This window comes from Dryobates pubescens, chromosome 9, assembly GCF_014839835.1.
Source record: "Dryobates pubescens isolate bDryPub1 chromosome 9, bDryPub1.pri, whole genome shotgun sequence".
Taxonomy (NCBI): domain Eukaryota; kingdom Metazoa; phylum Chordata; class Aves; order Piciformes; family Picidae; genus Dryobates; species Dryobates pubescens.
Window position 1 is genome coordinate 21540259 of NC_071620.1, and position 27226 is coordinate 21567484.

At 40.1% G+C, this 27226-nt stretch overlaps 1 protein-coding gene across 3 annotated transcripts in view; it reads right to left on the bottom strand.

Moving 5' to 3' along the window:
• IKZF1 (IKAROS family zinc finger 1) overlaps window positions 1-27226 on the bottom strand; it is a 57593-nt gene that overhangs the window by 21654 nt on the left and 8713 nt on the right. For 2 of the 3 annotated variants that reach the window (XM_054164085.1, XM_009906546.2), the window contains exon 3: window positions 1407-1667. In XM_054164085.1, coding sequence (XP_054020060.1) covers window positions 1407-1667 — 261 coding nt within the window. Of the gene's footprint in view, window positions 1-1406; window positions 1668-3179; window positions 3240-27226 lie in introns of all 3 variants that reach the window. The other variant, XM_054164084.1, reaches the window with a different exon arrangement.

Consider the following 27226-nt stretch of genomic DNA (forward strand, 5'->3'; position numbering starts at 1 on the left):
TTGCTTCCAGCTGAGCTAGTCTGGCGCAATTAATGTTGGTGGGGGGTGGGGGTGGAATTTCAACCCACCACACATTAACATTCTTTTTTTTTTTTTGAAAAAAGGAAACACTTGCCCAGCAAACACTTTACTGTGTCTAGGAAGTGGGCTGAGCCTCTCTTTTGAGAACAAGTTGTGGCTTTTCCAATAAAGATCACTGTCTGCTCTTTCCTGACAGAAGGATTTAGTGTACTGAATAGAGAGTACTTTGAAGTAGGCAATGTAACAACATTGCTATCACCACAACTGATTCTGTATGCAGCTAGCCCCTCTTACACTAACAGATCACACCCTTCCAGAGCTTGGGTAGCCACAGGGAGGACAGACATTAGCACTGGGGGAATGGACAACACGTGGGATATTTTCATGGAGCCTCTCCATTAAACTTTGAAGATACTTTGTTAATCTCACTCCTTGGTTATTCTGGGGATGTCATTTAAGCATGACTGAGGGTGTGTGGAGGAAGAAAGTATCTATATATTCATTAGTGTATCTCTTTCAGTGCAATCTAACCATTGGACATGTTCTTACCTTAAAAAAATATTTTCTTTTATTCCTACTCATTTGAATATTCATGCAGAAATTGAGATATTTAACTTGTGTAGCACAACAGTACAGTTTGGTTCTTCTTTGACTACAGGTGACCTTAGAGTTTAGACTGGAAGCGTAATTTTTGCACAGCTTATATCAGGTAAAATGAGACTCACCCTGATCTTTATTTCTTCATTTGTTTCCACCTCTTCATTTTTTTTTTTTGCACTATTTGAGACTATTTAGCATTAGAAAATTGAGTCAAGACTCATGGAACTGTATAATGAAAAGCCATTCTATGGAGTACAACATCCTTTTGTTTCTTTTAGTGTCCCTTTTAGTGTTCTTTTAGTGGAAAACCCTTTAATCCAGATTGGACCAATGACAATGTGTGGCTTTTACTTCATAAATCGTTCGATACAAAATTAACACCTTTTTACCGAGACTGCTTATAAAGCTCTCTTCACATTTATTTTGCGAGTCATTGGTCATTACTGGAAACATTAGGACTGGGTCAATTTTGGAATTAGCAATTCTTAGAAATTTCTTCAAAGTTGAACAAGCTGTCTTCACCTTTTATTTTAATTTGAATGTCTCATTTAATTTTAAACCAAGCAACATAGACAATTTCTAGCCCAACAGGTAGACTTCCATCAGGAAGATATCTCAATTCCTGTGCTGTCCAAAACAGTGTAAGAGAATAACCACGTCATAAATGCATACTGTTGCTGCATTATTTTACAAGAGGGAACACGTGCATGATACAGAAAATAAACCTTTTCCTAATACGTGGCCAATTCTTGCCAACTAAAGGAAAAAACTATGGCAGGCCTTACCAGTGTGGCTTCGTTTGTGAACCATGAGCACATTGGGACCGATGCAAATTATCCCACAGATATCACATTTTAGCTTTCCGTTAGGAAGTCGAATGCCTCCAACTCCTGACATAGCCTTGCTGCCTGGGCCATTGTGTGAGCCATTCATTTTCTCTCCCGAGGTATCAAGCATTCGTAAATCCTCTGCACATTCTTCCCCATTCATTTCACAGGCACGCCCATTCTCTTCATCACTCTGAGTCTCTATTTTAATATTACCAGCTGAAAAAAACAATACAGGATGCCACTCAGTTTCGTTGCAGAATAAATATGGTGGCAAAGAAACAATCACATGAAAGGAGGTAAGTTCTAAACATCGTGTACAATACAACTAAATAACAAAAGGTGCAAACACAACTACATTTCTATGGGCAGTGCGATGAGTTTATAACACATGGAGCAATGAACAGTGAATATCAGTAAGACAAATACGAGGCATCCAGGGAGCTGGGAACCCAAACAATGTTACAAGTCTGTTTCTAGGTCACTTTGAGGTATTTGCATGTGTAATGTCAATTTTGACAATTCAGGCTACCTGGAATGAAGCCACTTCGTGGATTTGTCCAAAACAATTGCAAAAATAAATAACTCATCAAAGACAATGGGTGAAAATTAACTGAAAATGTACCATTCTCCACTTGGCAGGAAGATCCCAGAGGGTTTGTACTGAATTCAAACACTTGGTTTGTGGTTCTATGCGGTAAGCAAGGACAATGGGAAAGCAAAAAGTCCAAACACTGATAAAGAAATCAGGGTGGAGAAGGATGGAAGGAAGAACTTAAGAGCAAGAACTAGCATTAGAGAAAATTCTAAGAGTGGTAGCAGCAGGATAGCAGCAGGATAGCAGCATTAGTAATCTGAGTAAAAGGAAAAGATCTCTAGAATTTATAAGTGGTGGTCTAGCAATGACATAAGCTATGAGCAATAATTATGTCAAGAGACGAATGACCTTGACATTCATTTGAAATAGAAAAGTTTCACAAACTCTTCTCTGCTACATCCTTCAACCTCCCAGGAGTCCCTGGAGGATTGCATGGATGTTACTGACAAGAATTCTGTTGTTCATTAAGGTGCTCACATTTCTGGGCACCTTTTATAAAGTCTACCAGTGATTTTTCAAATATTGCATTTTTAATAGAAATCATATGCAAGGCAGAATGAGTACACTTTGCAAATCGCATTTCCCCCCCCCCCCCCCCCCCCCAAATGTATGCCCTAACAGAGGAACAATTTAGAAATATTGACAAAACTTTTAAAAATCAATGACCAAACAGTGATTTACAGAATTTGTATGAATGGCTAAACAGAAGTGATTTGCACTATTCTGCAAATTTAATGGATTACAGTCCTGTAATGTTGTTTTCACCATGGCAAACAGAAGCAACAGAGCTATCAGGCTTGAACAAAACCCAGATTTGCCATAGTTCATACACCTTCCCCCCCCCCCCCCCCATATTGTAAGAATAATAATTTGAATGTAAATATATTAATACAAAACAATTACAGGCTCCTTGGCTGCCAGAGGTTGAGAGAAGGTGGCTTTTAAAGTAGGCTTTAAGTTAAGTTAAAACAAAATACAACTGAATGACACAAAAAGATCAGACTACTTAAGCCCTTTGGTAGCATATGCAGACAAATGTACATTACTGAGAAGCAAAATGACACAAACAAAAATCATAAAAGTAGGAACTAGATGGAGATGCTCTGCAGTGAGCTGAATTTGCATATACTTACGGGAAAAAGATTTGGGAATTATTGCATGAAAGTCCCTAAAGCCTTCTGCCCCATATGCAGCTGCAATAAAGAAAGCAAACAGGATGCTGGTTTGTGGTACTGCTAGCAGTAAATGTAAAAAAAAGGTGGCATTATTGCTGTAAGAGAAATACATAGAAGAAAGACACAACTATCACCACAGAAGCAATATAGTTTAGAATGAAGCAGGAACAGCAGCAGGACAGTTGGCAGGTGAATCCTCACCTGCCCAGAAGAATTCCCGTTTGTAACAATGACCATTCAACAAGTTTTATCATATATTCTAAATGCATATTTCATATTCTTGCAAATTAACTATTTCTGAAGTCAAGAGCAACTTCTGCCAAAAATGTCTTGAAAGGTTCAATGGCAGCACAGCACCTGATACAGTCTCTTCCTGCTCCCCAAGGAACCACTGGCCCCAAATGCAAGCTGCACAATCACGCTATACCAAGCACTACACCCTACACTATTATGTGTAGCCATGTATAAATTAACATGCCATGGAGCACATTGATACAAGTAATGATGGAGCTTATTACTTGACATAAATAATGAGAGAGATATTGATCCAGTCAATCGTCACTAAAGTTTTCCACAGCTAAGCCCTTGGTCTGCTGTACTATGCTGCTCAATGCATGTCCTGTTGTATATGATGCCAAGCATCCAGGATACCTTTAAAAGCGCATCCATTTGGCAGCACAGTTCATGGCAGGGGGTCAATTTAGGTATGAAGCTCACTTTGCCAGTGAGAGCTTTTTTGTTTGGGTCTTCACAGAGATTTTATAGGTATAATTTACAAACAAAACTTCTTCATGTTGAAAACTTAAACCTTTTTGCAAACTTATTTTCCAAATGAAAACTAGTGAAAAAAAAAAATCTTTGCTGATGTAGAAGACCCAGTGGGAGAGAGAAATCACTTCAGTAGAAACACTGATGATTTTTCTAAAATCTGAATGAGAAATGGGAAGGTAGGCTATATGCTATTTTTTCTGGAGACTTAGACTGAAAATAAAAATTGACAGTGTTTTCTGTATTTTTGCAAGAGAGGTTCCTGTCCCTCTTGTTATAGTGGGGAAAATCACTTGCGGAGCAGTGATGATGTGACAAATAGCTGGAAATGTGACTTTTCATATGCACTGATAAAGAACATATTCAACATTTGTACATGTTTCTCAAACAGTATATAGATTTTACACAAATAATTTCTGTGCACATTCATGTCTGTTACACATACATGCAGATATTATTCAGCTCTACGTAATTCATGGTAATGATTTCTCATTTTCTCTTCTAACACCAGTAAGATATTACTCATTAATTAATTTTCTTCCAATTTAGTTGAAGATCACCTTAAAAGGCTATGTATTTTATTATCTTTGTACACATTAGTGCACTTCATGAGAGTTTAATCCAAAACAGAGGTATATTTTGTGCAAGGAGTGTGGAGTGCACCAGTGTCACTGAACTGACAGCTTTACACCACTCCTTTTTACCCACATGGAGTGTGGAAAAGTTACCCAAGAGCAGAGCACTTGGTGGGTCCCCTTGTACTCTTTGATGTTTATTAGGAGCTTCACTTGGGATTTTTTGAAGAGCATTTGAAGTTTGTAACACAAAAGCTGTTCTGTATTCTATGGTTAAAGGTGTGCTATGCAAGCCGGGGTGGGGGGGAAGGGGAGGTGCAGTGGAAGAAAAAAAACAACTGTCGTGTCAAAGGGGAGAGGGGTGAAGATAATGATTTATCACTCAAGTACAGTGTAGCTGGCTCAGCACAAGACTCAGTCTGGGGCAGTCGGGAAGGCAGGATGGAGGGCAAGGTAACAGTCATGCTTCCCTGAAAAGAGTTGAGCAATGAGGAGAGAGAAGGGAGGCATTTTGCAATGAATGAAAGAGTTGGTAGAGAGGAGAATGGAAAAAACAAATGGACCTCCTGGGAAACAGGACATGGAGGGTGGCTTTTAAAGACAGAGAAATAGGCAACTGGAAAAAAAGGAAGTGAATAAATATGATACTGTTTTCAATCCATTGCCAATGTACCTTCTCTTTAAGCTATGTGACTCCCTCCCAGATGCAAAATCCTTTCAGTTTTGTAAGAGAGTTTAAAGTGCTGGGGCCAAAATCCCATTTGGAAGGGAGCATTCACCTCCCAAGTCATATTCTTCTCCAGTGGTATTTTCACAGAATCAAAAATTGTAAGACCTCATTATCAAATGAGTTTAGAAAGTAGGAGAGAAAAACAAACCACACCAAAGCTTCTGGGGAATTTTAAGAATTGAATTTCCTAACTCTTTGATTTTTAATGGGATTTCAGAATCTTCAGAACTTTTATCCCAGTAGGTACTTAACTGTATCTCATGGCACACACTTGCCTTTAAGAAGCTATCCTTTAGCCTGTCTTTGAAAGCAACAAAAATAATTGATTTCATGTCCATGCAATGTGTAATGGTTTAGTGCAAGGGCTAACCTGCCTGCTCCCCCGACACACAACCCAGGGTTGAGATAAAGAGATAAGAGTTTACTATAACATATCATAATCACAATGCATAATTACCTTAGCTAGTAATCTAATTAATCTAATAATACAATGCATAATTGCCTTAGCTTAGCCTATTTGCAGAAGCAGCACATTGAAATACTGGAAAAACCCAGCATAAAACAGAAAACCAAAACCAGCAGATACTCAGCTCCCACTTGTTCCAACACCAGGCCTGCAGAGAAGAGCCAGCACCCAAGAATCCAGAACCCAGAAGCAGCAACTGGAACAGGAAGCCTTCCATGTTGCAATCTGAACTTCAAGCCCCATAATACTTTGCACCAGTTAGCACTTTCATTTTTGCAGCTGGCATGACTGCAGCATGGTATGAATAAAAGCAGCAGGTTCAACTCAATCCATGACATTCTCCATCCCTTACTCGATACCATCTGCATCATGCCCAGCAGCAATCAACATCAAAAAACAGACATCATACCTCAGTCACTGTCCACTCTCACTTGCTCATGCTTTTCAGCTAACAGGAGAGAAAAGACCTATCATCAAGCTGCTTCAAATGATTTAGGTGCACGAGATTTTTTCTTTTGGTCTGAGTGGTTCATTTGTTATTCCAAGACAAATCAGAAGTATTTCAGTAATGTTAGTTAATGTTTAAATGGTAGCCTGAAAGTCCAACAAGAGTTTTCCTCAAAGGCACCATAACTGTTCAAGCAGCAGCCAGATGAAGCTACAAAAATACTAGTCTAATTGGAACAGTGGATTAGCACTGTTGTGGTGAGAAGGAGGAAACGTTTCACACCGTGCTTTATCACAAGTTATAAAATGTTGCTAAAAAAACAGAATAAGATGAAAAAACCCCAACTTATCCAGTCAAAAGAAATCACCTGATCACATCCGCATGCATCAGCGAAAGCAGGCAGGATCTCTTCTTGCTTACATAAGTGCAAAAAACCAGAAAACAGAATATTGCCAGCAATTCCACCTGTTCTTTGTGATATAAAACATAACACCTATTCTGTGCTGTTACAGTGTACCAAATTCTAGCACTTGGCTATGACCCAAAATCCAAACCTTTCTCCTTTTATTTTTGCACTATGGTAATTTACTGGGGCATCATCTATGTTCTCATCACTTAAGAGCACTACAGGTGGAGAGTGCCACTCTCAGACATCTAAGGCACACAAGCAAGTTGTTTGACCACAGAATATTTAAGGAGTCTGCATACACTCTCCAGGCTTGGCAATGACAAAGACCATTTCTTTAACATAAATTATGTTTCAATTAATAGCATGAACTTCTGAGGTGACATGAAGAATCACATAGGTATAAAAAAGGCCAACAAAGTGTCTAGGCAGAGCAACCACAATTAGTTATGCAAAGGCCTTAGCCTTTCTCAAGTAAAATCCAGAAGGTAAAATGTAGGTGGGACTAATTCAAACTATTTTTTTAGCCATAGAAAAATATGGATGCATTCAAGTGCTCTTAAAAATGACTGGTTTGCCCTTTCTTTTCTTCATATAGAACTTCATTGCCCAGTTAATAGAACACTTGTGGTGTCTGCATGTGTAAAATGATGAAAGTTACAGGCAGCTTAGAATTGCCTAAGAGGCTGGAGGCTACAATATGACTAAGTTGCTATGGATGAAGGGAAATTTCTATTAAAGAAGGACTTAGTATTCACGGTATCACTGGATATAGAGGCCACTAGCACAGCAGAAGGGGAATGTCCAAGGCTGTCAAGACAGTCCAGAGACACAGTGCACCTTATCATTTTGCTTGAGAGAGCTGAAGTCTTTACCACAGGCTGCAACATGGCAAAGAGGGGGCAACAGATAAATATGAAGGCTTGTTAATGAGAGGTACACAGCTGGCTTTTCAAAGGGAAGCAAAAATAACAGAAAGAAGAGTGGGAGCAGGAACCACTGAGGCACACCTGTCAGTAGAGCAGACTGGTGCTAATGGATAAGGAGATCCCCACTGTGAGGCACAGGCTGCCCCTCCTTTGACTCCAAGCACCAATCAGCCCTTGGCAGCCAATTTCTTCCCTACTCTAAATTTGGCTTTCAATCAAACATATATTATTCCAGAAACACAGGCATCCCCAGATAAGCTATCTCCCATGGGACAACTGGTGTAAGAAGCTCCACCCATGTCACTGCCCATGACTGCCATATCCTCCTACTGCCAGGCACTCTGTGGGGAGGTGCCCATTGCCAGCACCAGCACCTGATGGCATGCACAGCTTGGCATCAGCTGCAAGGAGCAGGGAGCTCTGCTTGCTGCATTGCAAAACACACCAATGTGGTTTTCCAGTGGGTGCAATGAGATCAAGCTTCAGGGAATGCAAAGAAATGAACAAAACATACAATAAAGTATGTCCTCTGTAGGTACAAAAGGTGGTTGTTGCTCATGGTGTAGCCTCCCAGTAAACTCTCATGAATTTCCAGTGGGAATTCTCTAATGTACCAGTAAAGATGGACAGGTTAAAGATGGATTCAGGTAATGCCCCTGAAAATCTACTTACACACTTGAGGCTAGGTGCTTTGTATGCATCTTTCTGAACTTGTGTTACAGCAGTAAACCAAGCCAAGGGGCTGATCTAGTTCATGTTCATTGTCTGTTATGCTACTTGCTGGTATGTTACTGGATTCAAGTTGTTTTTTTTCAAAGCACTGTTAACTACTTGGCTGCTTGATGTTCACCATCTGAGTTACCAGTAAAACTAAGTTTTAAAGGTGAGTGAAGAAGCATTATCAAGAAAAGCCATTCAAAGCCACTCAAATTCCATATGTATCTGTAATCCATGCTTCCTCTGTACGAAGTGCTCTTCATATTTTACTGACTGCCTGTGTGTTGGAAAAGCTAAAGGAAGTGCTGCAGTCTTGCTGCTAACAGACTTTATTGACAGTTTTCTGTTTTGAGAAGTAAGCTGGGAAGATTTTCAAATTGGACAGAAAGGTTTGCTGACAAACGATAGCAAGAACAGAGCTTCTCATCCTCAGTGTGTGTGTCTGTTCTGCTTCCACCAGATTTCTTTTTCATGTGAACATAAAAGTATGAGGATGTAGCAAAATGGCATTTAGCAAGACTTTTTTTTTTTTAAGCAAACTAACCTCAAGTAACAATACACAACAGTCAAGGAAAACCACTACTGCACATAAAAACATTCCTGGCCCACACAAGTATACCTGCTGGATACACATGCTTATGTGCCAAGTTGGGCATCTATGAAGTTGTGTTCCCCCACAAATGCTATAGGCACAAATATTGCAGCTTTTGCTCTTAGCCAAACAGCAACACTTATTCAAGAAAAGCATAGTCTCAGACATACAACAATCTGCAGGGATTCCTAGCCACAGCAAAGGGCTTAACAAATGCATAAATATGAATAAAGCACAGCTACACACTTAAGGTGATCAGTTACATACAAATGATGTGAATTGCAGTTAGAGGGGGAACTATAAGCCTATCTGACCAAAAGAGAATCTTATGAACTCTTACTACAGGGGACCAAGCCTGTGCCAGCTGAAGACAGCAGGTGTTACCCAGCAGAAGAAAGCTACCACTTAAGAGCAATGAAGCATCCCTGGTCTGTGGTAGAAAGGGGAGGACACAGCTCCCAGACTCACTGTACAGCCAGTGTGGTGCATGGGGGAGCACAGGGATAGTCAGGGAGATGAACTGTTTTGCATATTGCTTCTGAGTACCTAAATTTGCTTTACCCTGAATGAAAATTTAGTCCTTGCAAACCTTCCCCTTTTCATGCTTCAGCAAACTGAGCTGATTACACATCTTTCATTTCATCCCTGGAGTCACACAGAGCTACCTTTGCTCAGGATCAAGTCCTCACAAGTTCACCCAGGTGAACATTTAATGTGGTGTGCCTTCAGTCAGCAAGATGGACACACGGACTCTTTATCTACCATAATGATGTCTTGAGCACTATTTCATGCAAGTGTTCATAGTTCCCCAGCTGTCAAAGGGTCAGCAGATCTAAAATTAGCCCAAGCAGCTGCATTTAGGATTGGGGAGGTGCCTATGGGTGCTGTGCCAAGGCTGTGCTCTGTCAGTCTCCTCTTTGGAGATCAGAGGATAAATGGAGAGGAACAGCCATTTCAGCACACAAGAGAGAATACTTTATGACAAATTTATTATCTTGTCTACTGAGAAAACAAATTGCTGAGTTTTAGTTGGGTTTCTGGTGCAGGTATAGCTATGCCTCCAGAAGCAAAAGGCCAATAACTCTATCCACTCAGGTGCAGCTTCCTCAAACTCTGAGCAAATCTTCAGCATGCTTAGGTCTGGTGAATGTAAAAGGGTGTTTAAAATTATTTTACCACTCTCTTGAATGAATAATCTGACATTTGAGACTCACTGGAAACACAGTTAAGATCACAATCTTCAAAGGGACAATCACCATGCCAAGTATCACTATCTGACATAAAAATGCAACCATCTTCCTAACATGGATAGATGAACAGTATCCAAGCCAATATGTTGCTGGCAGAGCTTCAAGGAAAATGTCTTTCAAAATAATAGTTGTTGAATTAGCTATTCTCCAACAGCACCACTCTAGATGAAATTGTCATAATTAGCCCCAAACTGACTATTATGAACAGGTGAAACCTACATAACTCAGACCACATAAATTCTTCCATCAGCATCTTAATTTCTGGTTGAGTTATAGAACAGAATAAGCTAATAAGTTTAACCAGCATTCAAATACTGCTTGAATTTTTCTAAATTCTTCCATTCCTTTCAATATGCCTGCCAATTATTTTAATCCTTACCCATCAATGACATTTTTACAAAAGCAACCAAGGTTTTGGGGCTCAGACTAACAAAACTAGGTTATCAATCACTGAGAAATCAGACCACTGTCTCAAGTTGCATCTCTGAACTCTGGGCATGCAGTCACCTCTGAAAATTAGAATCAACCTCTGTTCAGCACACATGTGCAAGCAAGCATTTATTAGGTCCTCACAAACTCTATTTGCTACAATCTGTAAGTTCATCATTGGAGAAGTAGTTAACAAATGCATGTGTATTTTCGTATTCTGATTTCAAAGCTTAGAGTCAGTCTAGGTATTGCTTCCCAATCTGCAGCAGAGGGGTCCTATCAAACTCTCATTGCACTAGAGCATCCCACTGGCTGCAAGCAACTGTGTGGCAGTTGAGAGTAATTTTGAAGTATCTAAGTGACTTGGGAACTTAAGTCTCCTTGACTTCTAGCAAGGGATAATCAGACTTCCAAATCAATCCAAGCTTTGCATGGCAAACCCACACTGAGAATACTGTTGAACTTGAGTCCAAACACAGCCATTGCTGAGAAACATCACAGCTTCCCCCTTGTCCAGCTTAACAGGAAACCTCTACCTACTGTTCCTCTAACTCCTTCCACAAACACACAGAACAGTCTGGACAATTTACCCATTTCCTCCCAACCCACAGTTGTTTATCTCCTTAGCATCAGTCATGGCCTAGAAGTTCGAAGCAGGTCCCACACCATTTGCTATGATGTAAATTTAAATCAATCACGTTGAAAGGCACCTGGGAGATTCTAGAAAAAAATAATAATACAAAAACAAGCAAACAAACAAAACCAAAACCAAACCAAACCAAAACAAACCCCACACCAAACAGCAACAACACCAACACCAAAAAAAACCCCAATACCCCAGGCCCCCCAAAAAACCCCAAACAAAGAGACAATAAAAGGAAACACAGAAGAAAAAGGATAATAGAAGGGAAGGAGCAGGGAAAAAGAAAGGGTGAAGGAAAAGCAAAGGGAAAGTGAAAGGAAACAACCTCTAATTATTGCGTGCCCTAGGAAGCAGCTGGAACAAAGTCTGTGGGAGAGAGTTTTGGAAGTGTGTTTTCCCAGCTACCTGACACCTCAAGAAAACAACTCCTCAGTTGGATCCACAGCATTTTCCAAAAGTTTACTTCACATACAGACAGAGACACTAGCAGTAATTTTCCTTTGAGGTTTTATTGTTGTTGAAAGGGCAGTAATGTGCACATTACATGCCTAGAGGTCTGTTCGGCATTTTTGTCTCTACAGGCTAGGTCAGAAATACATCAGGGCTATATCTTTGTGGCAGCAGTATTGTGGGAGACAGACTGGCATAGACTGTCATCTCTCCTTTGCATTCAAGGACATGGTGGCATTGCATTCAGTTTGGGATTACCTGAAACTATTTGGCAAGGCATTATTCTGAGTTCTGAAGTTGGAAAGCTTGTGACTTTCTGTTATTTCTCTTCCCTATTTATAATTCTGTTCCTTCTTTCCCTCAGCCCCCAGCTCCTGCTTCTCCACCCTGGCCTGCTTCTGCACACTCCCAGAGAAACTGTAGAGCTGCAGTTGTGACACTGCAGCTTGTGTGACATCTTGTAACTGGGTTTCCACATCCTCCTCAATCTGTTGTAAAAGAACTTGAAGAGGAAGAAGGGCGAATAATGAAATATAGGAAAGCAGGAAAAAAGAGGAAGCAGCTGAGAGACAGCAGCCCAACTGAAATGCTAAGAATTATGGAGAAGTGACATAAAGGGAAGCACAGACCAGGAATTATACTTAGTGGCTTAGCAGAATTGTAAAATAAATAAATAAAGCTTAGCTTTTTCTGCCTCTCCAGCGATCTCCTAGATTACTATTTCTCTCTGACTTTCACCCATTTGAACTGCATTTCCCTTCCCACCTCCTTTAAGACAGCGATATACTGCATACGGCTGGATTTCACCAAATTTGAACCAACAACTACTCCTCTCCTTATCTTCATATCAACCAAATTGCACTCAGAACAAAAACAGGAAAATCAAACATGAAGCAAAATGCCTAGCCTCAGGGTAAGAAGTTGGGCAATCCAGTTATTTGCTGAAGGCATCCACTGGAGGTCATACTGGTGGAAGAGTACAGAAGGAAATTGGCTAAAGCACAATAAGCATTGCCTAACTGGACAATCCTGCCTGGCTGCCAGTGGATAGATCAGACAGCTTAGGAAGTCCCACCACTGAGATGTGTACCATTCTGTCCTGCTTGTTCAGAATGAAACTTGGCTAGAGCAGAAAGTGTTTGAAATTCACATGAAGATTTTTCTCTTCTCCATTTGCAGACAAAAGAGATACAAAGCAGAACATGAACCTCTTTAAGAACAGAGCAGGAACCAGCTTTTTTACGATCTCCCATTTCTCAGGGACTTTTCAGCAAGAATTTTTTTCTGATAAAGGGCTGAGTTGAAAGTAAAAACTTTAGAAATGACCCTCTAAAAATATCACAACACTAACAGTTATGCATCCTCTTTGTCACGCTCCAGTCTTTATCTTATCTGGTGGCTAACTGAATTTTGTAGTTTCTGAGGAAAATAGTGGTGAAATCCCACATGTAAATGAAGTCAGAAATGTTACACAAAGGTGTACTGTGGTAGAATTATTTGTTCATCATAGCACAAAAGCTACCCTGTTGGAGGAGCTTGTTGAAAACCATTTGTGGCTATTCCCCCACAAAGAAGGCTGTCAGGAGGTGATAAGAAATGGGTATTAGTGAGGCTACACTTCCTTTGAAACACTTTTGCACAGACTATCAACAGGGTCAGCTATTTTCCCTACCATTTAGCTGTGAATTAGGAAATATCTTCTGGGTCACTACATCAGTGTTTGGCTCTTTTGCTATAGTTGATGTATTTTGGGGCACGTGCAACAGAGGAAAGATGACTTTACCTGAATAGGAAGAAGTTAGCAGTTTCCTTTTGCAACCTACAACAGTCCTTTACTGTCCCTGACTTGGTGACCTGCACTTCACTTCCCATCCTGCAGCTCAGACTACTCTTTCACTTCCGTACAGATGCAACACCAATACCTCTAGTTCACAGCAGCATAGTTTGTAGACTGCATTATTTTTCTAGGGATGTAGGGTGACCAAGCTGTGTAATGCCCATGTACACATATGTGAGAGGGACTATGATTCTGAAGTTTTGTGTCCGGTGCATGATGTCCCATCATGTCCTACTTAGTACAGAGAAAGGCTAGTGTGAATTTTGGGGTTGAGGGGTATGACCTGCCTTCTAGCTCTAGTCTGGTCTGGGTTTAAGTTCAGTGGAGCCACTCTTGATTTAGTTCAGCATTTCCAAAGATGAAAATCAGTCATGCAGTTGTTCAAGAAATGATGCTATATCAAGTCAAATGAGTATTGTAAGAGAAAACTTAGCTACAGATGTTCTCCACAGCAAATGGACACAATTTTCTATTTGATTTTTGATGAGAAATGTCAGCCAGATTTGGAAGAAATATGATCATTTTCCTGTCAAGACAGTCATAACGTTACTTTTAAACCAGGACAACTGGAAGCAGATAAGCATTGGCCTCTACTGCAATCCTAGCCATAAGGACAGGCATGAGTGGTTTGCCTCATTAAGAAGCAATACCATAAGGGGATTTTTCATGCTTTTGTAAACGTGGAAAAAAATAATACTAACCAGCAATAGAAATGGGCAATACTTAGGTCAGAACTAATCTCCATTACTCATCAATTATAAATTTATCTTTTAATAATTCTCTTTCTCAGATACAGTAGCTACCTCTTTCAGCCTATACAGATTTTGGCAACAAACAAAATTTTGTGGCCTCAGAGAGGGACAGGGCACTGGATGCAGACTGAGGAAATCTAGCTTTAATTCCTAGCTCAGCCACAGACTTCCTGTGTGGCCTTGGGAAAGGCACTTAATCCATCATGTGCCCTCACTTCCCTATCTGCACATTTTTCAATTCTTCTGTAAGGGGGATAAGATTTTTTTCTCTCTTTTCTTCTTTATTTTTTTTTTTCTAATGGAAAAACTGAAAAGCTGTGTTGCTGTCTAGAGTGATTTCTACATCTGGGTATGGGCTTCTCAAATGTCCAAATACAGGAGGCCATGCACTGGTCACCCTCCTGGCATGTGTCCCACAGAAGATGATAAGGGATTATGGGGAAGGCAGCAGTTATAGTTCAAGAGGTTGCATCACTTAGGTGCTTTTGAGCATACTACCCATAATCTGTGGTTTGTCCTATAGAATTACACCAAGGTAGAATTATTGTCCAGCCTAACAAAACTCCATTGCACCCATAAAATATTGAATGTTAAGTGCTTGGAGGCCTCAGCCAGCTCTCCCTTATCTGGGATTGCTTGAGGTCAAAAAATAAGCTTTTTCTTCCTCAGACTAATGATGCAGAAGCGAAAGAGGAATTATACTTTTCTTCAGCTGGCCTTTTCCAATGCTACCACTCTGTTACAAGAGAGAGGTAAAAATCCCAGAGGCAACAGCTTCCAAAAAAAAAGCTGTTTCAGATAGCCAAAGCAGTTTTTAAATTCCCGCCACACTGCAGCCAGCAGGGCAGAAGTTACATGTGGTCTGAGAAAGGAAAGATGAGAGGGGCTCAGCCTGCACACTTCTTTGTAGGAAATGACTAAACACTGAAAACTCTGTCATCTCCAGCTAAGCTTCTGATACATGTTCAGTTACGAGGTGTGAAATCTCACTCTACCAAATTGGTAGAGTATAATTTCTGTAACGAAAACGGTCTTCAGAAACAGCTCAGTAAAAAGAAACACCTGGATGGGGTATGTAGTTGACCCCCTCAAATCTGGACTTGTATCCCAACTTTATCCTCGGCTGCCCACCCTCCTAGGACCAGTCTCACTCCCTGCTGTGTCACACCAGCACCGGGCTGTAATTTCACCCACTGCACTGCATGGGACTCCTGCCTGTACAAATCAGGCACAGAGCTGGAAATTATCCATGTTTTTTTCCAAAAGGCCAAGCGGTACAGTGAATTCCTCCTCTGTATCAATCAGAAATCAGATAATTAGTTTCTTCCTGATTCCCAAAATGATCTAATCATTTGCTGTCAATTTCCTCAGGTACCATCACCAACTCTTTCATTTCTGTCTACCTGTTTTATGTATTTTTTTGTTTTTCAATATTAAAAAACCATACTGTGTAAAACAAAGCTGGGTACTTTGAACCAAACCAATCTGACTGCTCCTTGTTCACACATGGCTGTTTTTCTGCAATATTAGAAAAACAAATCTGCTCTCTGGTCTCCAGAAGTCTACTTATGCTTTGGATTCCACAGTACAATTGATTAGATCTCATTATGCCCTACCTCACATTTACCTTGGGTACAACTTGTAAGGCTTAATTAATCAATTATGTATATATAGCCTTAATTAAACTGCAATCTCTTTGGGGCACGGTGTTGATATTTGTGCAATGTGTAGAGCAACAAAGCTCTGTTCCTATTCCAGAAGCCCTGTGCTGCAACAGAAATCCATAGATAAAAACAACAAAACAACTGGACAGAAATGTCAGTAGAAACACCCAAAGCTTAATTTGATCTCCTTCTCAGTCTCACATAAACAGTACGAGTTCATATGGACAGTGTACAGGCATCTATACACGAGAAGATCTGTGCTGTGAAAAATGGTGCCAGGCACTCACAGAGTGATCACAACTTGGCCTCCCATAGAAAGTCATGATCTGTTAATATCTTGACCTTGCAGCATCTATGGAATATTACAAAATGTCTAGCAGGAAAAAATTTGCCAAACTTCCTCTCCGCTCCTAGACAGTGTGTCTTACACAGTGTAAGAGTCTTTTACTTGCAGGATTCCTTTTGTCACTTTTTAAAGCATCTTCACAGTACTCATCAAATACTGTAAAGGCATAGACATTGTGTTGCATTTTTACCAAACATGAAGGATTTTAGGCATAGAAACACCCAGATGTGTGCTATTACACATTAAGAAACCTTTCCTGTGAACTACCAAGTTGCAACTCCACATTGGTACCAAGCCAGAAAGAGTTCATAAATACTACTTAATTCAGGATCCATAGTACACCTAAATTTCATGCTAGCACCTGGACAATGTGACTGGACTAAGAGTGAGGCAGAAGGTGCTGTTTCTTACATCTTTGATATCTGTGCAGCACTGTGGAGTATAGTGTGATGTCAATAAAGAAAGTGAAATCCTGCTAGCTCCACCACCTAAGTAAACAAATGCAGTCAAGCAAGTTTGTCAGACATTGCAGCAAGTGTGCAGACTCAGTCTTCAGAAAACTACCTCATGAACTGGTTAGCAACCAGAGACAAAAATATGGGACTGCTGAATAACACTTTATTCATTTGGAGGACAGAAGCAACAAGAAGTTGCTTCTTGTCCAACACAAAACCTTAAAGCATGCTGGCTGAATATTTCTGAGCACGTAAGGCACTCAAGTCCTAGTGATTCCAGTGTACTACTGGCAGGCCTTTGGTCATGGAAACTGCTAGACATCAATACAGTCACATGCATCATAGCAGTGCTGAAAGCTCTCCTTGCTACTAGGAAAAATGAAGCCCATCTGATCAACTCCTTCAAATTCCTTCAACTCAAAAGCACCATGGAGTCCCAATGAAGCTGAGGTGAGCCACAGGCTTACAATTTCAGGATAATGTGTTTCAAAACTGGTCATAAAAAAAGTATAATTTTCCATTGCCATCTTTTTTAGCTAATAAATGTACAGTGGCTGTTAGCAGTGCAGGACCATGACATGCTGTGGCAGACCTTCCCAGTCAATCTTGTGAAATTTGTTTCTGATGATGCAAATGTGCTATTTGCTATTGCTATTTCCCCAGTGCTATCTGATGAACTCCTATGCTATGTCTGAACGTGAAAAACACAACCCACAGCCCAGAATGTGTGGATCGCTGTGTTCTCAGGAAGTATGCAACTAATATAACTATTTGTGCTCTGTCTCACTGAGAGTGAAAAAGAGGGGTGGCAAAACCCACCATTGCACAGCAGACACCAGTCCTCACACAGGAAGTCTGAGGACTGCATTTTGTTTGACTAGACTGGCCTTTGTGAGGGGTTATACTTTGCACTCAGCTGCAGCTCCCCAAAATGTACATAAGGAGATCCCCTGAATGTCACTGCCACTTTCTGGGACAGGAGAGCAGAAGGGTCCCCCAGTACATCTGTTACAGTGGTTCTTTTAGTTGGGATTTAGACTTAGGTTTCTTACAGGGATACAGACAAATTATCAGGAGCTAACCTATTCCTCTTTTGGTTTGAAAAAAAGTATTTTTGTGACATATTTATTTTGCAGACTGTATGTTTGATAGCCCTTTCCTTCTTAAAAAGAATGAAAATCTCAGCTTTCAAGATAAAAGGCTCCTCTGCATGTGTGTGCTGCTTTTTAATTTTTTTGCACAGGCATTTAATTTTATGTTTGCTGACAGACATGTTGGTATGTCTGTCAGCCCAAACTACGACATATGTACATGTGTGTATGTGCATGCATTTACACATGTAAAAGACGGAACTTGGAATAAATGGCTTCTCCTGCCTAGAAAATGCATAGCCTTATCCAACTGCAAAGACAATATTAAAGAAAAGAAATTAATTACAAAAAGTTTAGCAATGAGAAGTATTTTTGCTTTGTCTCCTTGACACCAAAGTCTAAATCATGCATTGTATAAATCAGTCTCTCATGGCACACAGGAAAGAGCTTACTGGCAATGGTTACACAGTATAGCAAACGTACAGCCTGATTAATGTGCAATTACAGAATAAACAATATTAGACTTCTCTAGTTTGTTTCACAAGGAGAAAAAAAAAATCCATTTAACACCACAATAAGCTCATGATAGGAAACCAGTTCTACTAGGATCTACTAGCAATGTGGTGGTAAGATTAAAAAACTGTGTTGCTATACCAGAGGTAATGCCTCATTACTGCTATTCCTTCCTCATCATGTGTTGGGCTTCAAAGCCAGTGAAGCCTTTTGCTAGCACGATTATAATGTCTCATTTTTATTTCTACTTGCCATTATGTGGACAAATAGGCAGGAAGCTCAACCCCTCCCCAGAAAACCCTAGCTCCCATTTGACTTCTGGACAAATTCTTGCAAGTCCATCTCTGCAAGAGATGAAGTTCCAGTGACCATGCTGGCCATCAAGGCTTCCCTACCTCCCCTCCAATGTCCAGTGATGCGAGGGGTCAGTTCCAAAATTATTTGGATTCTTGGAGGAAAAAGGACAAACCCCAACTTGGAAAGGCTGGTGCCATGTCAGTGTGGAAGGGATGTTCTCACCTCTTCACCCATGGCTTCAGCCTGGGGAAACCAGGACAGGTGGTCAGCTTAGGAAAGCCAGAGACATTCACAGTCTGAACTGTGAATACAGCCAGCTGGAAATCTGGGTAGGGATGGATCACGGATGATTCTACACTTCCCTAGGCCACAGATGTGTTACTTTCCCTTTGCAAATACAGACACAAAAAGCAAGTAGTGGGTCTCAGTCCACCCCACAGTAAGGCAAACACATTTTTCATAGTGAATTCTATATACACATGTGCTGTTCTACCTTGAAAATAAATTCTTAAATGGAAAGACTCAAGAGGATATCTTCAAAACATAGACGAGGTGTGGAGAAACAGCAGTGTTCCCCAGCTGGCAGTCACCATTTCAGTGCTAATGAAACCATCCTGCTTCAACACCAACCACTGCCACCACTTCCGAACATTGCAACATATATTCACAGCAGGGAAAAAAACAGGCTTAATAACTCAGTGCATATAATGCTGAGGTGTACAGTACTGTGAATGATCTCCCTCCAAAAAACCCCTAAACTGCCATTAAAAATCAGAACACAAAGCTCTTAGCTTTGTGATTTGTATTTGTCTAAAACCACCAAAAATTTGGGAAGTTCAAATCCATATTGGGGATGTTGACTGATCACTGCTTCTTACAAACACAGGATGCTTTTACATGATGAAATAAGGAGAATGAATATTTCCTCTTCTATTAATTGCAACACAAGTTGAAAGAGTCACCAATTTTAGTTAAAACCCACCTTTCCAGTGCATTAAACATCTTTGTTATTGTACTTAATCAATAGGGCAAAAACATGTGCAGATGCTTTCTGTTACATGAAGGAATTAGTAATTTCTTTCATGTTTTTTTTTTTTTCTTTGTTTGTCTAAGCAGGGGTCAAGGAGACAGGCAACTTCTTACACAATTCCATAAAATAATCTAGGAGTTACTGAAAACTCTGGTAAGAGCCACTTCCTCAGAAGAAACATTTCCAGGGTAAGAAAAAAGGCTTATGCAAAAATTGACCTTACTCTTCAGTCTCTCTGCCCCCCCTCCCTCCCACCCCCACTCTAAACTCTGATATGTGACTTGGAAAGGTGTAAGTCCATTCATTCCATCACATTTCACCACTTTTGCTACATTTATTAAATGATATAATTTAATAAATTATTTACATTTATTATATATATCATAAATTATTTAAATTTATTAAATGATAATTGTATTATTCATTAAATATACACTTCTTAAATGAAACAATTTTGGACTATCTTTGTGGGAGGAACAACAGGGGAAACAGAAGGTACAAACCAAGAGCAAAACATAGATCTTTTTTGATCAGCTCTGTTTTGATTGGAAATGGAAAGTAACCCTCTGTTTACTTTGCATGTACTCATTCTCTGCAGACCTTCAACGGGGATTTTTATCCCATTTTTAGGTATAGATTCTGGCATGTTAGGGCTGAAAACTTATTTACATCAAAGGAGTAGAAGTTACTCAGTTCCAAAAATCCCGTTTGGTGCCTGTGGTGTTACTATAGATGATGGTGGAATGACAGATGAGGTATCTTCTTGGGTTCTCTTTTCATACCTGCAACTTGGACACCTAAATGCTTCTGAGAAACCTCCCTAAACTGCAATGGACACAAGAACTTGGCACTATTCTGAACTTAAAAGTATGTAAAAATCAAAGAGATCCACACACTAAATGGATTACTTTACTACAAATTATGTTCCTTGCATGTGCACTTCTGCAACATAGAAATCACTTACTGAGAAGACAGGGAGCGGTAGAAACTACCTCCTATTGCAAGCTGCAGGTCTAACCTGCTTTTGAGCTGCTACTCAGTTGCCTTGCCTGTTCAGGGAGGCAGCTAGGTGTGGCAGGACAGAGCTTTCAACAAGGTGTTTTTGGAGGCAAAAGTTCTTGGGTGTTGGTTGATACACCTTCACAAGTTAACATCTTCTTGTGGTCACACTTCCTCACTGTAAATGGTATGCTGAGGGTGAGCCTACAATGGCTGCTATGGCATATTGCTACTGCATGTGGGGCAAAGCTTTTTCCAGAAAGACCATCTTCTGAGGCTTCAAGAAACCTTACATAGTGGGCTCAGTGGGAAAGGTCTGGGGACAAATCTCTGTCCTGCTGCAAGTGGTGTTTGCTTCTGGCTTTTGGACTACTGTTCCAAAATGGAGCTCCCTTCATCACCCTACTCTACCATTAAGGGGCTTATTCTATGCTGGGAAAACCTGTGGTGGCAAGGTCACACTATAAATCCTTCCCTGCCAATCTCTAAAGCAGGGATGCCACCACAGTGACAACATGTTTGCACATTTCACTATGGGACAGAGTCTGGGGAGCTCACACCTGAGGGGAGAGCATCACAGCAGGTCCTCAGCAGCCAGAAACTGTCTCCCTGCAGGGAGGCACTATAGCAGGAGTTGAAATTACAGAGATGTGAGGAGAGGCTAACAAAATCAAAACAGCAGCTTGTTCTGAAATGAAACTCCTATAGGGGCAGGTGGTCCCACACTGTGCTTTAGTCCAACAGTTAAGCTTTTCACTTGGGGTGCACTCCAGAAGAGCACTCAGGTAAGAATGTGTTCAAGGTAAGAAGCAGGCCTAAAATAAAAAGTGAAAAATAATATAGAATAGAGGGATGGCTGGTGTTGAGAGGTTTATCCAACATTTTGATGCAGAGTCACTCCCTTAAAACAACCTGAGGTTTGTCAAGCTGCAGTTACAGAGGTCCTCCCCAACTTAAAATCTGCCCCCTCTCCAGCGAGAGCCCTGTATTTCTGAGTTGTGCTGCAGCCACAGCTGAGATCCTGCTAGATAATTTTAACTCCTGAGCTAGAATAGGGCTTATCTCTGAGGCACATCTCTTCTGCTCAGATAAAGACAACTTCCTCTAACAGCAGATTAGATCAGCAGGCTTAGTATCCGTACCTAAAAGCCACACAGCTAAACAGACTGCATCTCTCCAGATCTAACAACACTTGCTGCTTTCTCAGTACTGAAGAAACACAACTTGCAAAGCTCCCAGGCTTTCCCTGGCCTTTACACTGATGTTCCCCTCTGAAAACACAGCAGCACCCATCAGGTGTTCATGAAATTGGCCACTGCTAATCAACTTGTTAGAAATAAGGGAAAACCCCATAGCTTCACCACCCACCAGAACATCATGTTTCCACACAGTGGCAACAGAAACCATACTTGTACCAAACAGTCCAGTAGTAAAACAATTCCTCACAAAACTCATTAGAAATCACTGGAAAAGTACAATTCTCTTTTAGAATCAGTTCTGCTCTCAAGGATTTGATTTTATCACGTGCTTCAGTTGCATCAGAGGACACATTTTTACGTGCCTGCTTACACAGTGGCTTTGCATGGACAGAGGCTATGCTGGGACTGCAGCAGCTCTCCTTTTCAGACTGGCTCACCCTTCCTTTGAGACACTACCTGCAGGTTTGTTGTAAAAATGATCACCCTCTATTACTTGCAGCAAGCATTTTTAAATTTTACAAAGGGATTTATCTTCAGCAACAGGGCTGTTTTCCACAGTCCCTGTGAAAATTTGTGTACATTTTGCTAAGTCCTAAGCAGAGCTCGCCTCTATCAGTGCAGCTAATTCCTCAGCTTCCTAATTGCCCCATATACCCGGGTCTTTTGCACTTCACTCTAGGACACTGTTTCACAATATGCACATGCAAAACATAACTTTGAAGGCTGATACATACCATATATCTCATACAACATATGTAAAGGCATTAATAACATTTGTCACATGTTTTCTCCCACTAAATCCACCCCCATTCTCCTCTGTACAAATTCCAAAAATAGCTGCAAACAAAATTAAAAGAGTCCTGACAAAAAGTACCTCCTGCATTCTCCTTAAAAATATGTAAGTCATGCTGGCAGGGTCGCAAAGCATGCAATACCAGTCCATTCTGAGGACTGGTACCTTGGTACTAGAAAAAGGGACTTCAGACCAAACAAGAGGGGAGATTCCCAATTTCCCTATTTTTAAAAGTTCCTAAAGTATTTTACTTACAAGTTTTTCAATTCCTTCAGAAGCCTCATCACTTGGACTTTGAATCCTTGCTTCATTGTGGAGAGCTAAAGATAATTCTTAGAGCTCCCTAACTATCTTGAAAGACATCTTCTCCCTGACCACAGAGCCAGTATGGGTACATCAGGTTAGAAAGCAGTTACCAGCAATTATTTACAAAGGCTCATCAACACACTGAGCAGCAAAGATGTCCATCTGAAACCTGAGCAAATAAAACACGTTACACAGCCCTCCAGGTTACTTTAGGTCCCTCAATGATACTATGTCCCCGTGCACACATACCACATGTGCATTTGATTATTTGTACACAACACCCTGTCTTCATAGCCAGTCAGTGAGCTCTTACAGAGGGAGCATGCAAAGATGTTTAGCTCTGACAGTCTTTTTCCTCAGTCCCTTTCCCTGCCCTAGGGACATGCCTGTGCAGCAGCTAGCTGCACCTGTCTCAAGCAACAGGACTGATTTTGCAAGTTGGGGTGGAGCACTTCCTTTTTGGCTTTTCTCCCTTCTCCTCTCCCTCTGCAACCTTTCCACACTTTCATCTGCCTCCACCCAACTATGTGTTCGTTGCAGCAGATTTGTGTAATGGCAAGCTGCTGCGGTTGGCCTGCTGGCCTCTCAGCAATGTTCATGTCCATGCTCTCAAATGGTTGAGCTCCTTTTAAGGAAATAAGCACTGAAGCAGCTCAGAATGAGGACACTTGCCTGCACCAGGAACTACCCACTCTTACCTATGAATGCCCATGGTCGGGAGGGAAGACCCCAGGCTGTGAGGCCAATGCCAGGTTCCCAGTGATGTCAGGAAAATGAGGCTCTGCAGCTACACAGGGTTCTGCTTCAGAAACTGGGGCAGAAGGTAGTATCAGTCTCTTGGCATTCTCACCGGAGGAGGGAAACACCGAAAAACTCTTTCCTTGTAATATCTCTTCCAACATCAGTGTCCTTCATTTTAAAGAGGATTTCTAACTTCATGTAAGTCTTATCTGTCTTCTACTGATATCTATGTCACCTTGACTAGATATTTGGGCATCTTCTGTCAGTTGTCCAAGAATTTCAACCCTAACCCTCACCTCTTCCTCTCAGAAAGAAGAATATCTGTAGGGACTGTATAGATAAGTCTAGACTGTAATCTTTAGAATAGAATACAATAGATCTGTGACTATGGTGATGATCACTTCTGGTGAGAAACCCTTAAGTTCTCTGTTGGAAGTCTAAATGATCATCTTCATCATCAGAGAGCTGCCATTGTAGAAATGAGTCCACAACCTATTTCTGATCACCATAACACTGTGAGTGAGATGCCTATGGTATGGGCAGTTATGGATAAAGGAAGATACAACTAGCCTTTCTAGTCAAATGCTACCACTGTAGCAAATGGATTTTTCTGCATGAAGTAAGGTTTGACCAACAGCTCACTGAATCATTAACTTCCCATAGCCTGAATTATAATACAGTACGAGGGCAGAAACAGTCCTAAATTGCAACCATCTACCACAGACAGGATGTTTAATACTGATTATCCACAAAAGTGTGGATAAATATGCATGCAACATTGACCCCAAAACTTGAACAGAGATAGTATGAATCAGCAGAAGATATTTCAAATCAGCTCCTATGTTACAGGTTAGCATGAAAAATAGGTCTGCCCATACAAAATAGCCTACAAAGCATTAATTCTTAAGGGAATGGAATTTCAGTGGGATGCATATTTCTAAAGAAATTAAACTAAAAAATAAATTTCAAAATGTCAGAAGGATACTTAGGAGAGATGTTAAAACATTTCTCCAGTGTGTTAAAGAGCTGTGAAAATCTCTTTGCTTGTCTTATAAAACATTCCCTGTGTTTCCTAGAAAAACAAAATGAAGAGCAGGGGTAAATATAGAGCAGGCAGGTGAAAAGAGTAAAAAGAATAATAAAAAAGTTGTAGGTGCAAGAGAGATTATCTTAAGAAGGAAATTCGAGGTGGAGAAGAAGAAGGAAGGAAGAACATCTAGTGGACAGAGCAGCAGAAATTAAGTTCACACAAGGAAGCTGCTCAATACATAGTGGCATTCTGGGAGTTACAGCATTAAGAATATAGCAAGCTCATCAAAGCCAATCTGTCTCCTTTAAAAATAAATTTCTCCTAATCTTTGACCTTTTAAATGCTAAACTGATGAGAAAGGTAATTAAACTTTTGACTCCAAGTTAAAAGATTTAAGAAGTAGAACTATAAATCTGAGTAAGCAAACTGTTATTTGAACATTTGTCACAGGCTGATTAAAATGAACAACAGATTTCTCACCTGATTTTAGTAAGATTACATAAATATTTACTTTTCATGTCTGAAACCTGCAATTTCCATTGTTACTTCTGTAACATTACATGTACAAAAATGTCCTCTAGAGCCAAGGGCCCTCTTCCCCAACATCTGACCCAAATTACCCTTCCTTAGTGCATGCTATATGGACAGCTGGTCTCTTGCAGCAATACAGAAAAAGTGGAATGCACTGTAAATAACATCTTGAAATACAGCAAAGTACACAGGGGATTCCCTTTTGTCAAAGTAAGCAAATGGGACACTAAGAAAGTCATGATCAAACAACAATTTGTGTCTGTATATCTGCTCATGTGAACTGCTTGTCAGTTATCATAAGTCCCAGTCTATCTTCTAACTATGAGAGGGGTATACATATATAATAACATAAAACATAATATGAACATAACTTAGCACATCACATAAAACATAACAGCACGTAACATAGCATTATGTAACATAGTATCATGTACCATACATAAGGTAACATAACATACAGTGTGGGTCTTTACGATACTCTGCTATCTATCTATTGTTCTTCAAATCAGTTTCTCAGGTGATCCTTTTCTATGTACATCTCGTAACAGAGGCAAAAAACAGGTCTTAGGACACAGAGAAGACAGTGTTACACTGAACACCAAGCCTGTCTGCACCATCACACTACTGCCTAGACAGACAGACAGTCCCCTTCGTCCCTAATACATCTATGGGATCACACAGGCTGAACACCACTCCTAAGGCATTGGTTTAGCTATTACAGATTTTCTTTTGATGATGATCCAGAATGTGCATAGCAATTATAGGGCTCTTGATACATTTGGGGCATGTATTCTGATCCTTTTTTGTGAAAGAGGAGAATTTTATTTTTTTTTCAGCATACTGTTTTCAAAAAGTTAGTTTAGGGCTAGAAAAAGGAGCAGTAGATGAGGCAAAAGTGTATGCAGCTTTACAGAAAAGACAAACACTGCAAGTGCTGGACCTGATACCCTACACTTAAGATCCATAAAAGTGAGTACTGTGAATTGTCTTTATGTTGACTGTGGTAAATGTCTCACTAAAAGATGTGACCCTACAAAACCAAAGAGCTACAGGTAGAGCGAGTGGCTGTACAGAAAGTGTTGAAGTCAGGACAAGGAAAATCTAGTTTACTGCTGAGTGCATAAAGTAAAACTAATGAGAAAAACATGTGAGATTTACATAGTTGGGACACCAAAGATAGCAGTTTCTCCTTCTTTTGTTACAGTAACTTCTTATATGTGTTTATTTGATATATAATTGAACTGTGGGGACAATCCTTACATCATCAGCAAATATAAATTTCATCTTTTCTGGTTCTGTATGATATTTGTGAAGTGAATCAAATTCAATGCCATCAAAAATCCTGCATGTTTGTTTGCATTTGTACAAGGGTTTGGTTGGTTTTTTGTTGTCTTGGGTCTGTTTGCCTCTTTCTTTCTTTTCTTTTCTTTCTTTCTTTCTTTTTCTTTCTTTTTTATTTCTTTTCTTTCTTTTTATTTTTTCTTTCTTGTCTTTCTTTCTTTCTTATTCTTTCTTTTTATTTTCTTTCTATTTTTCTTTCTTTCTTTTTCTTTCTTTTCTTTCTATTTTTCTTTCTTTTTTTCTTTCTTTTTCTTTTCTTTCTATTTTTCTTTCTTTTTTCTTTCTTTCTTTTCTTTCTTTTTATTTTTCTTTTTCTTTCTCTCTCTCTTTTTCTTTCTTTTTCTTTCTCTTTCTCTTGCTTTCTCTTTCTCTCTCTTTTTCTTTTTCTTTCTTTCTCTTTTTCTCTTTCTTTCTTTCTTTCATAAAAGCATTGCTCTTAAAATCAAGGCTTAAATATTTGGTAGGGTTTAGTTACTGTGGGATGAAAGAGGCTTAACTCTTTTTACTGAGCAGCTATGCAAGCAGTGAAGTCAAGGTATTGTGCAAAGGCCTTTGAGAAACAAAGCACTAGGCAAGTGATCAGATTATTGAGAAGCATTAAAAAAATAATTCACTCATAAGGCATATCAATATGCATGTAGGAGATGAACTTTACTCTCATTTTTGGTAGGAGGAGG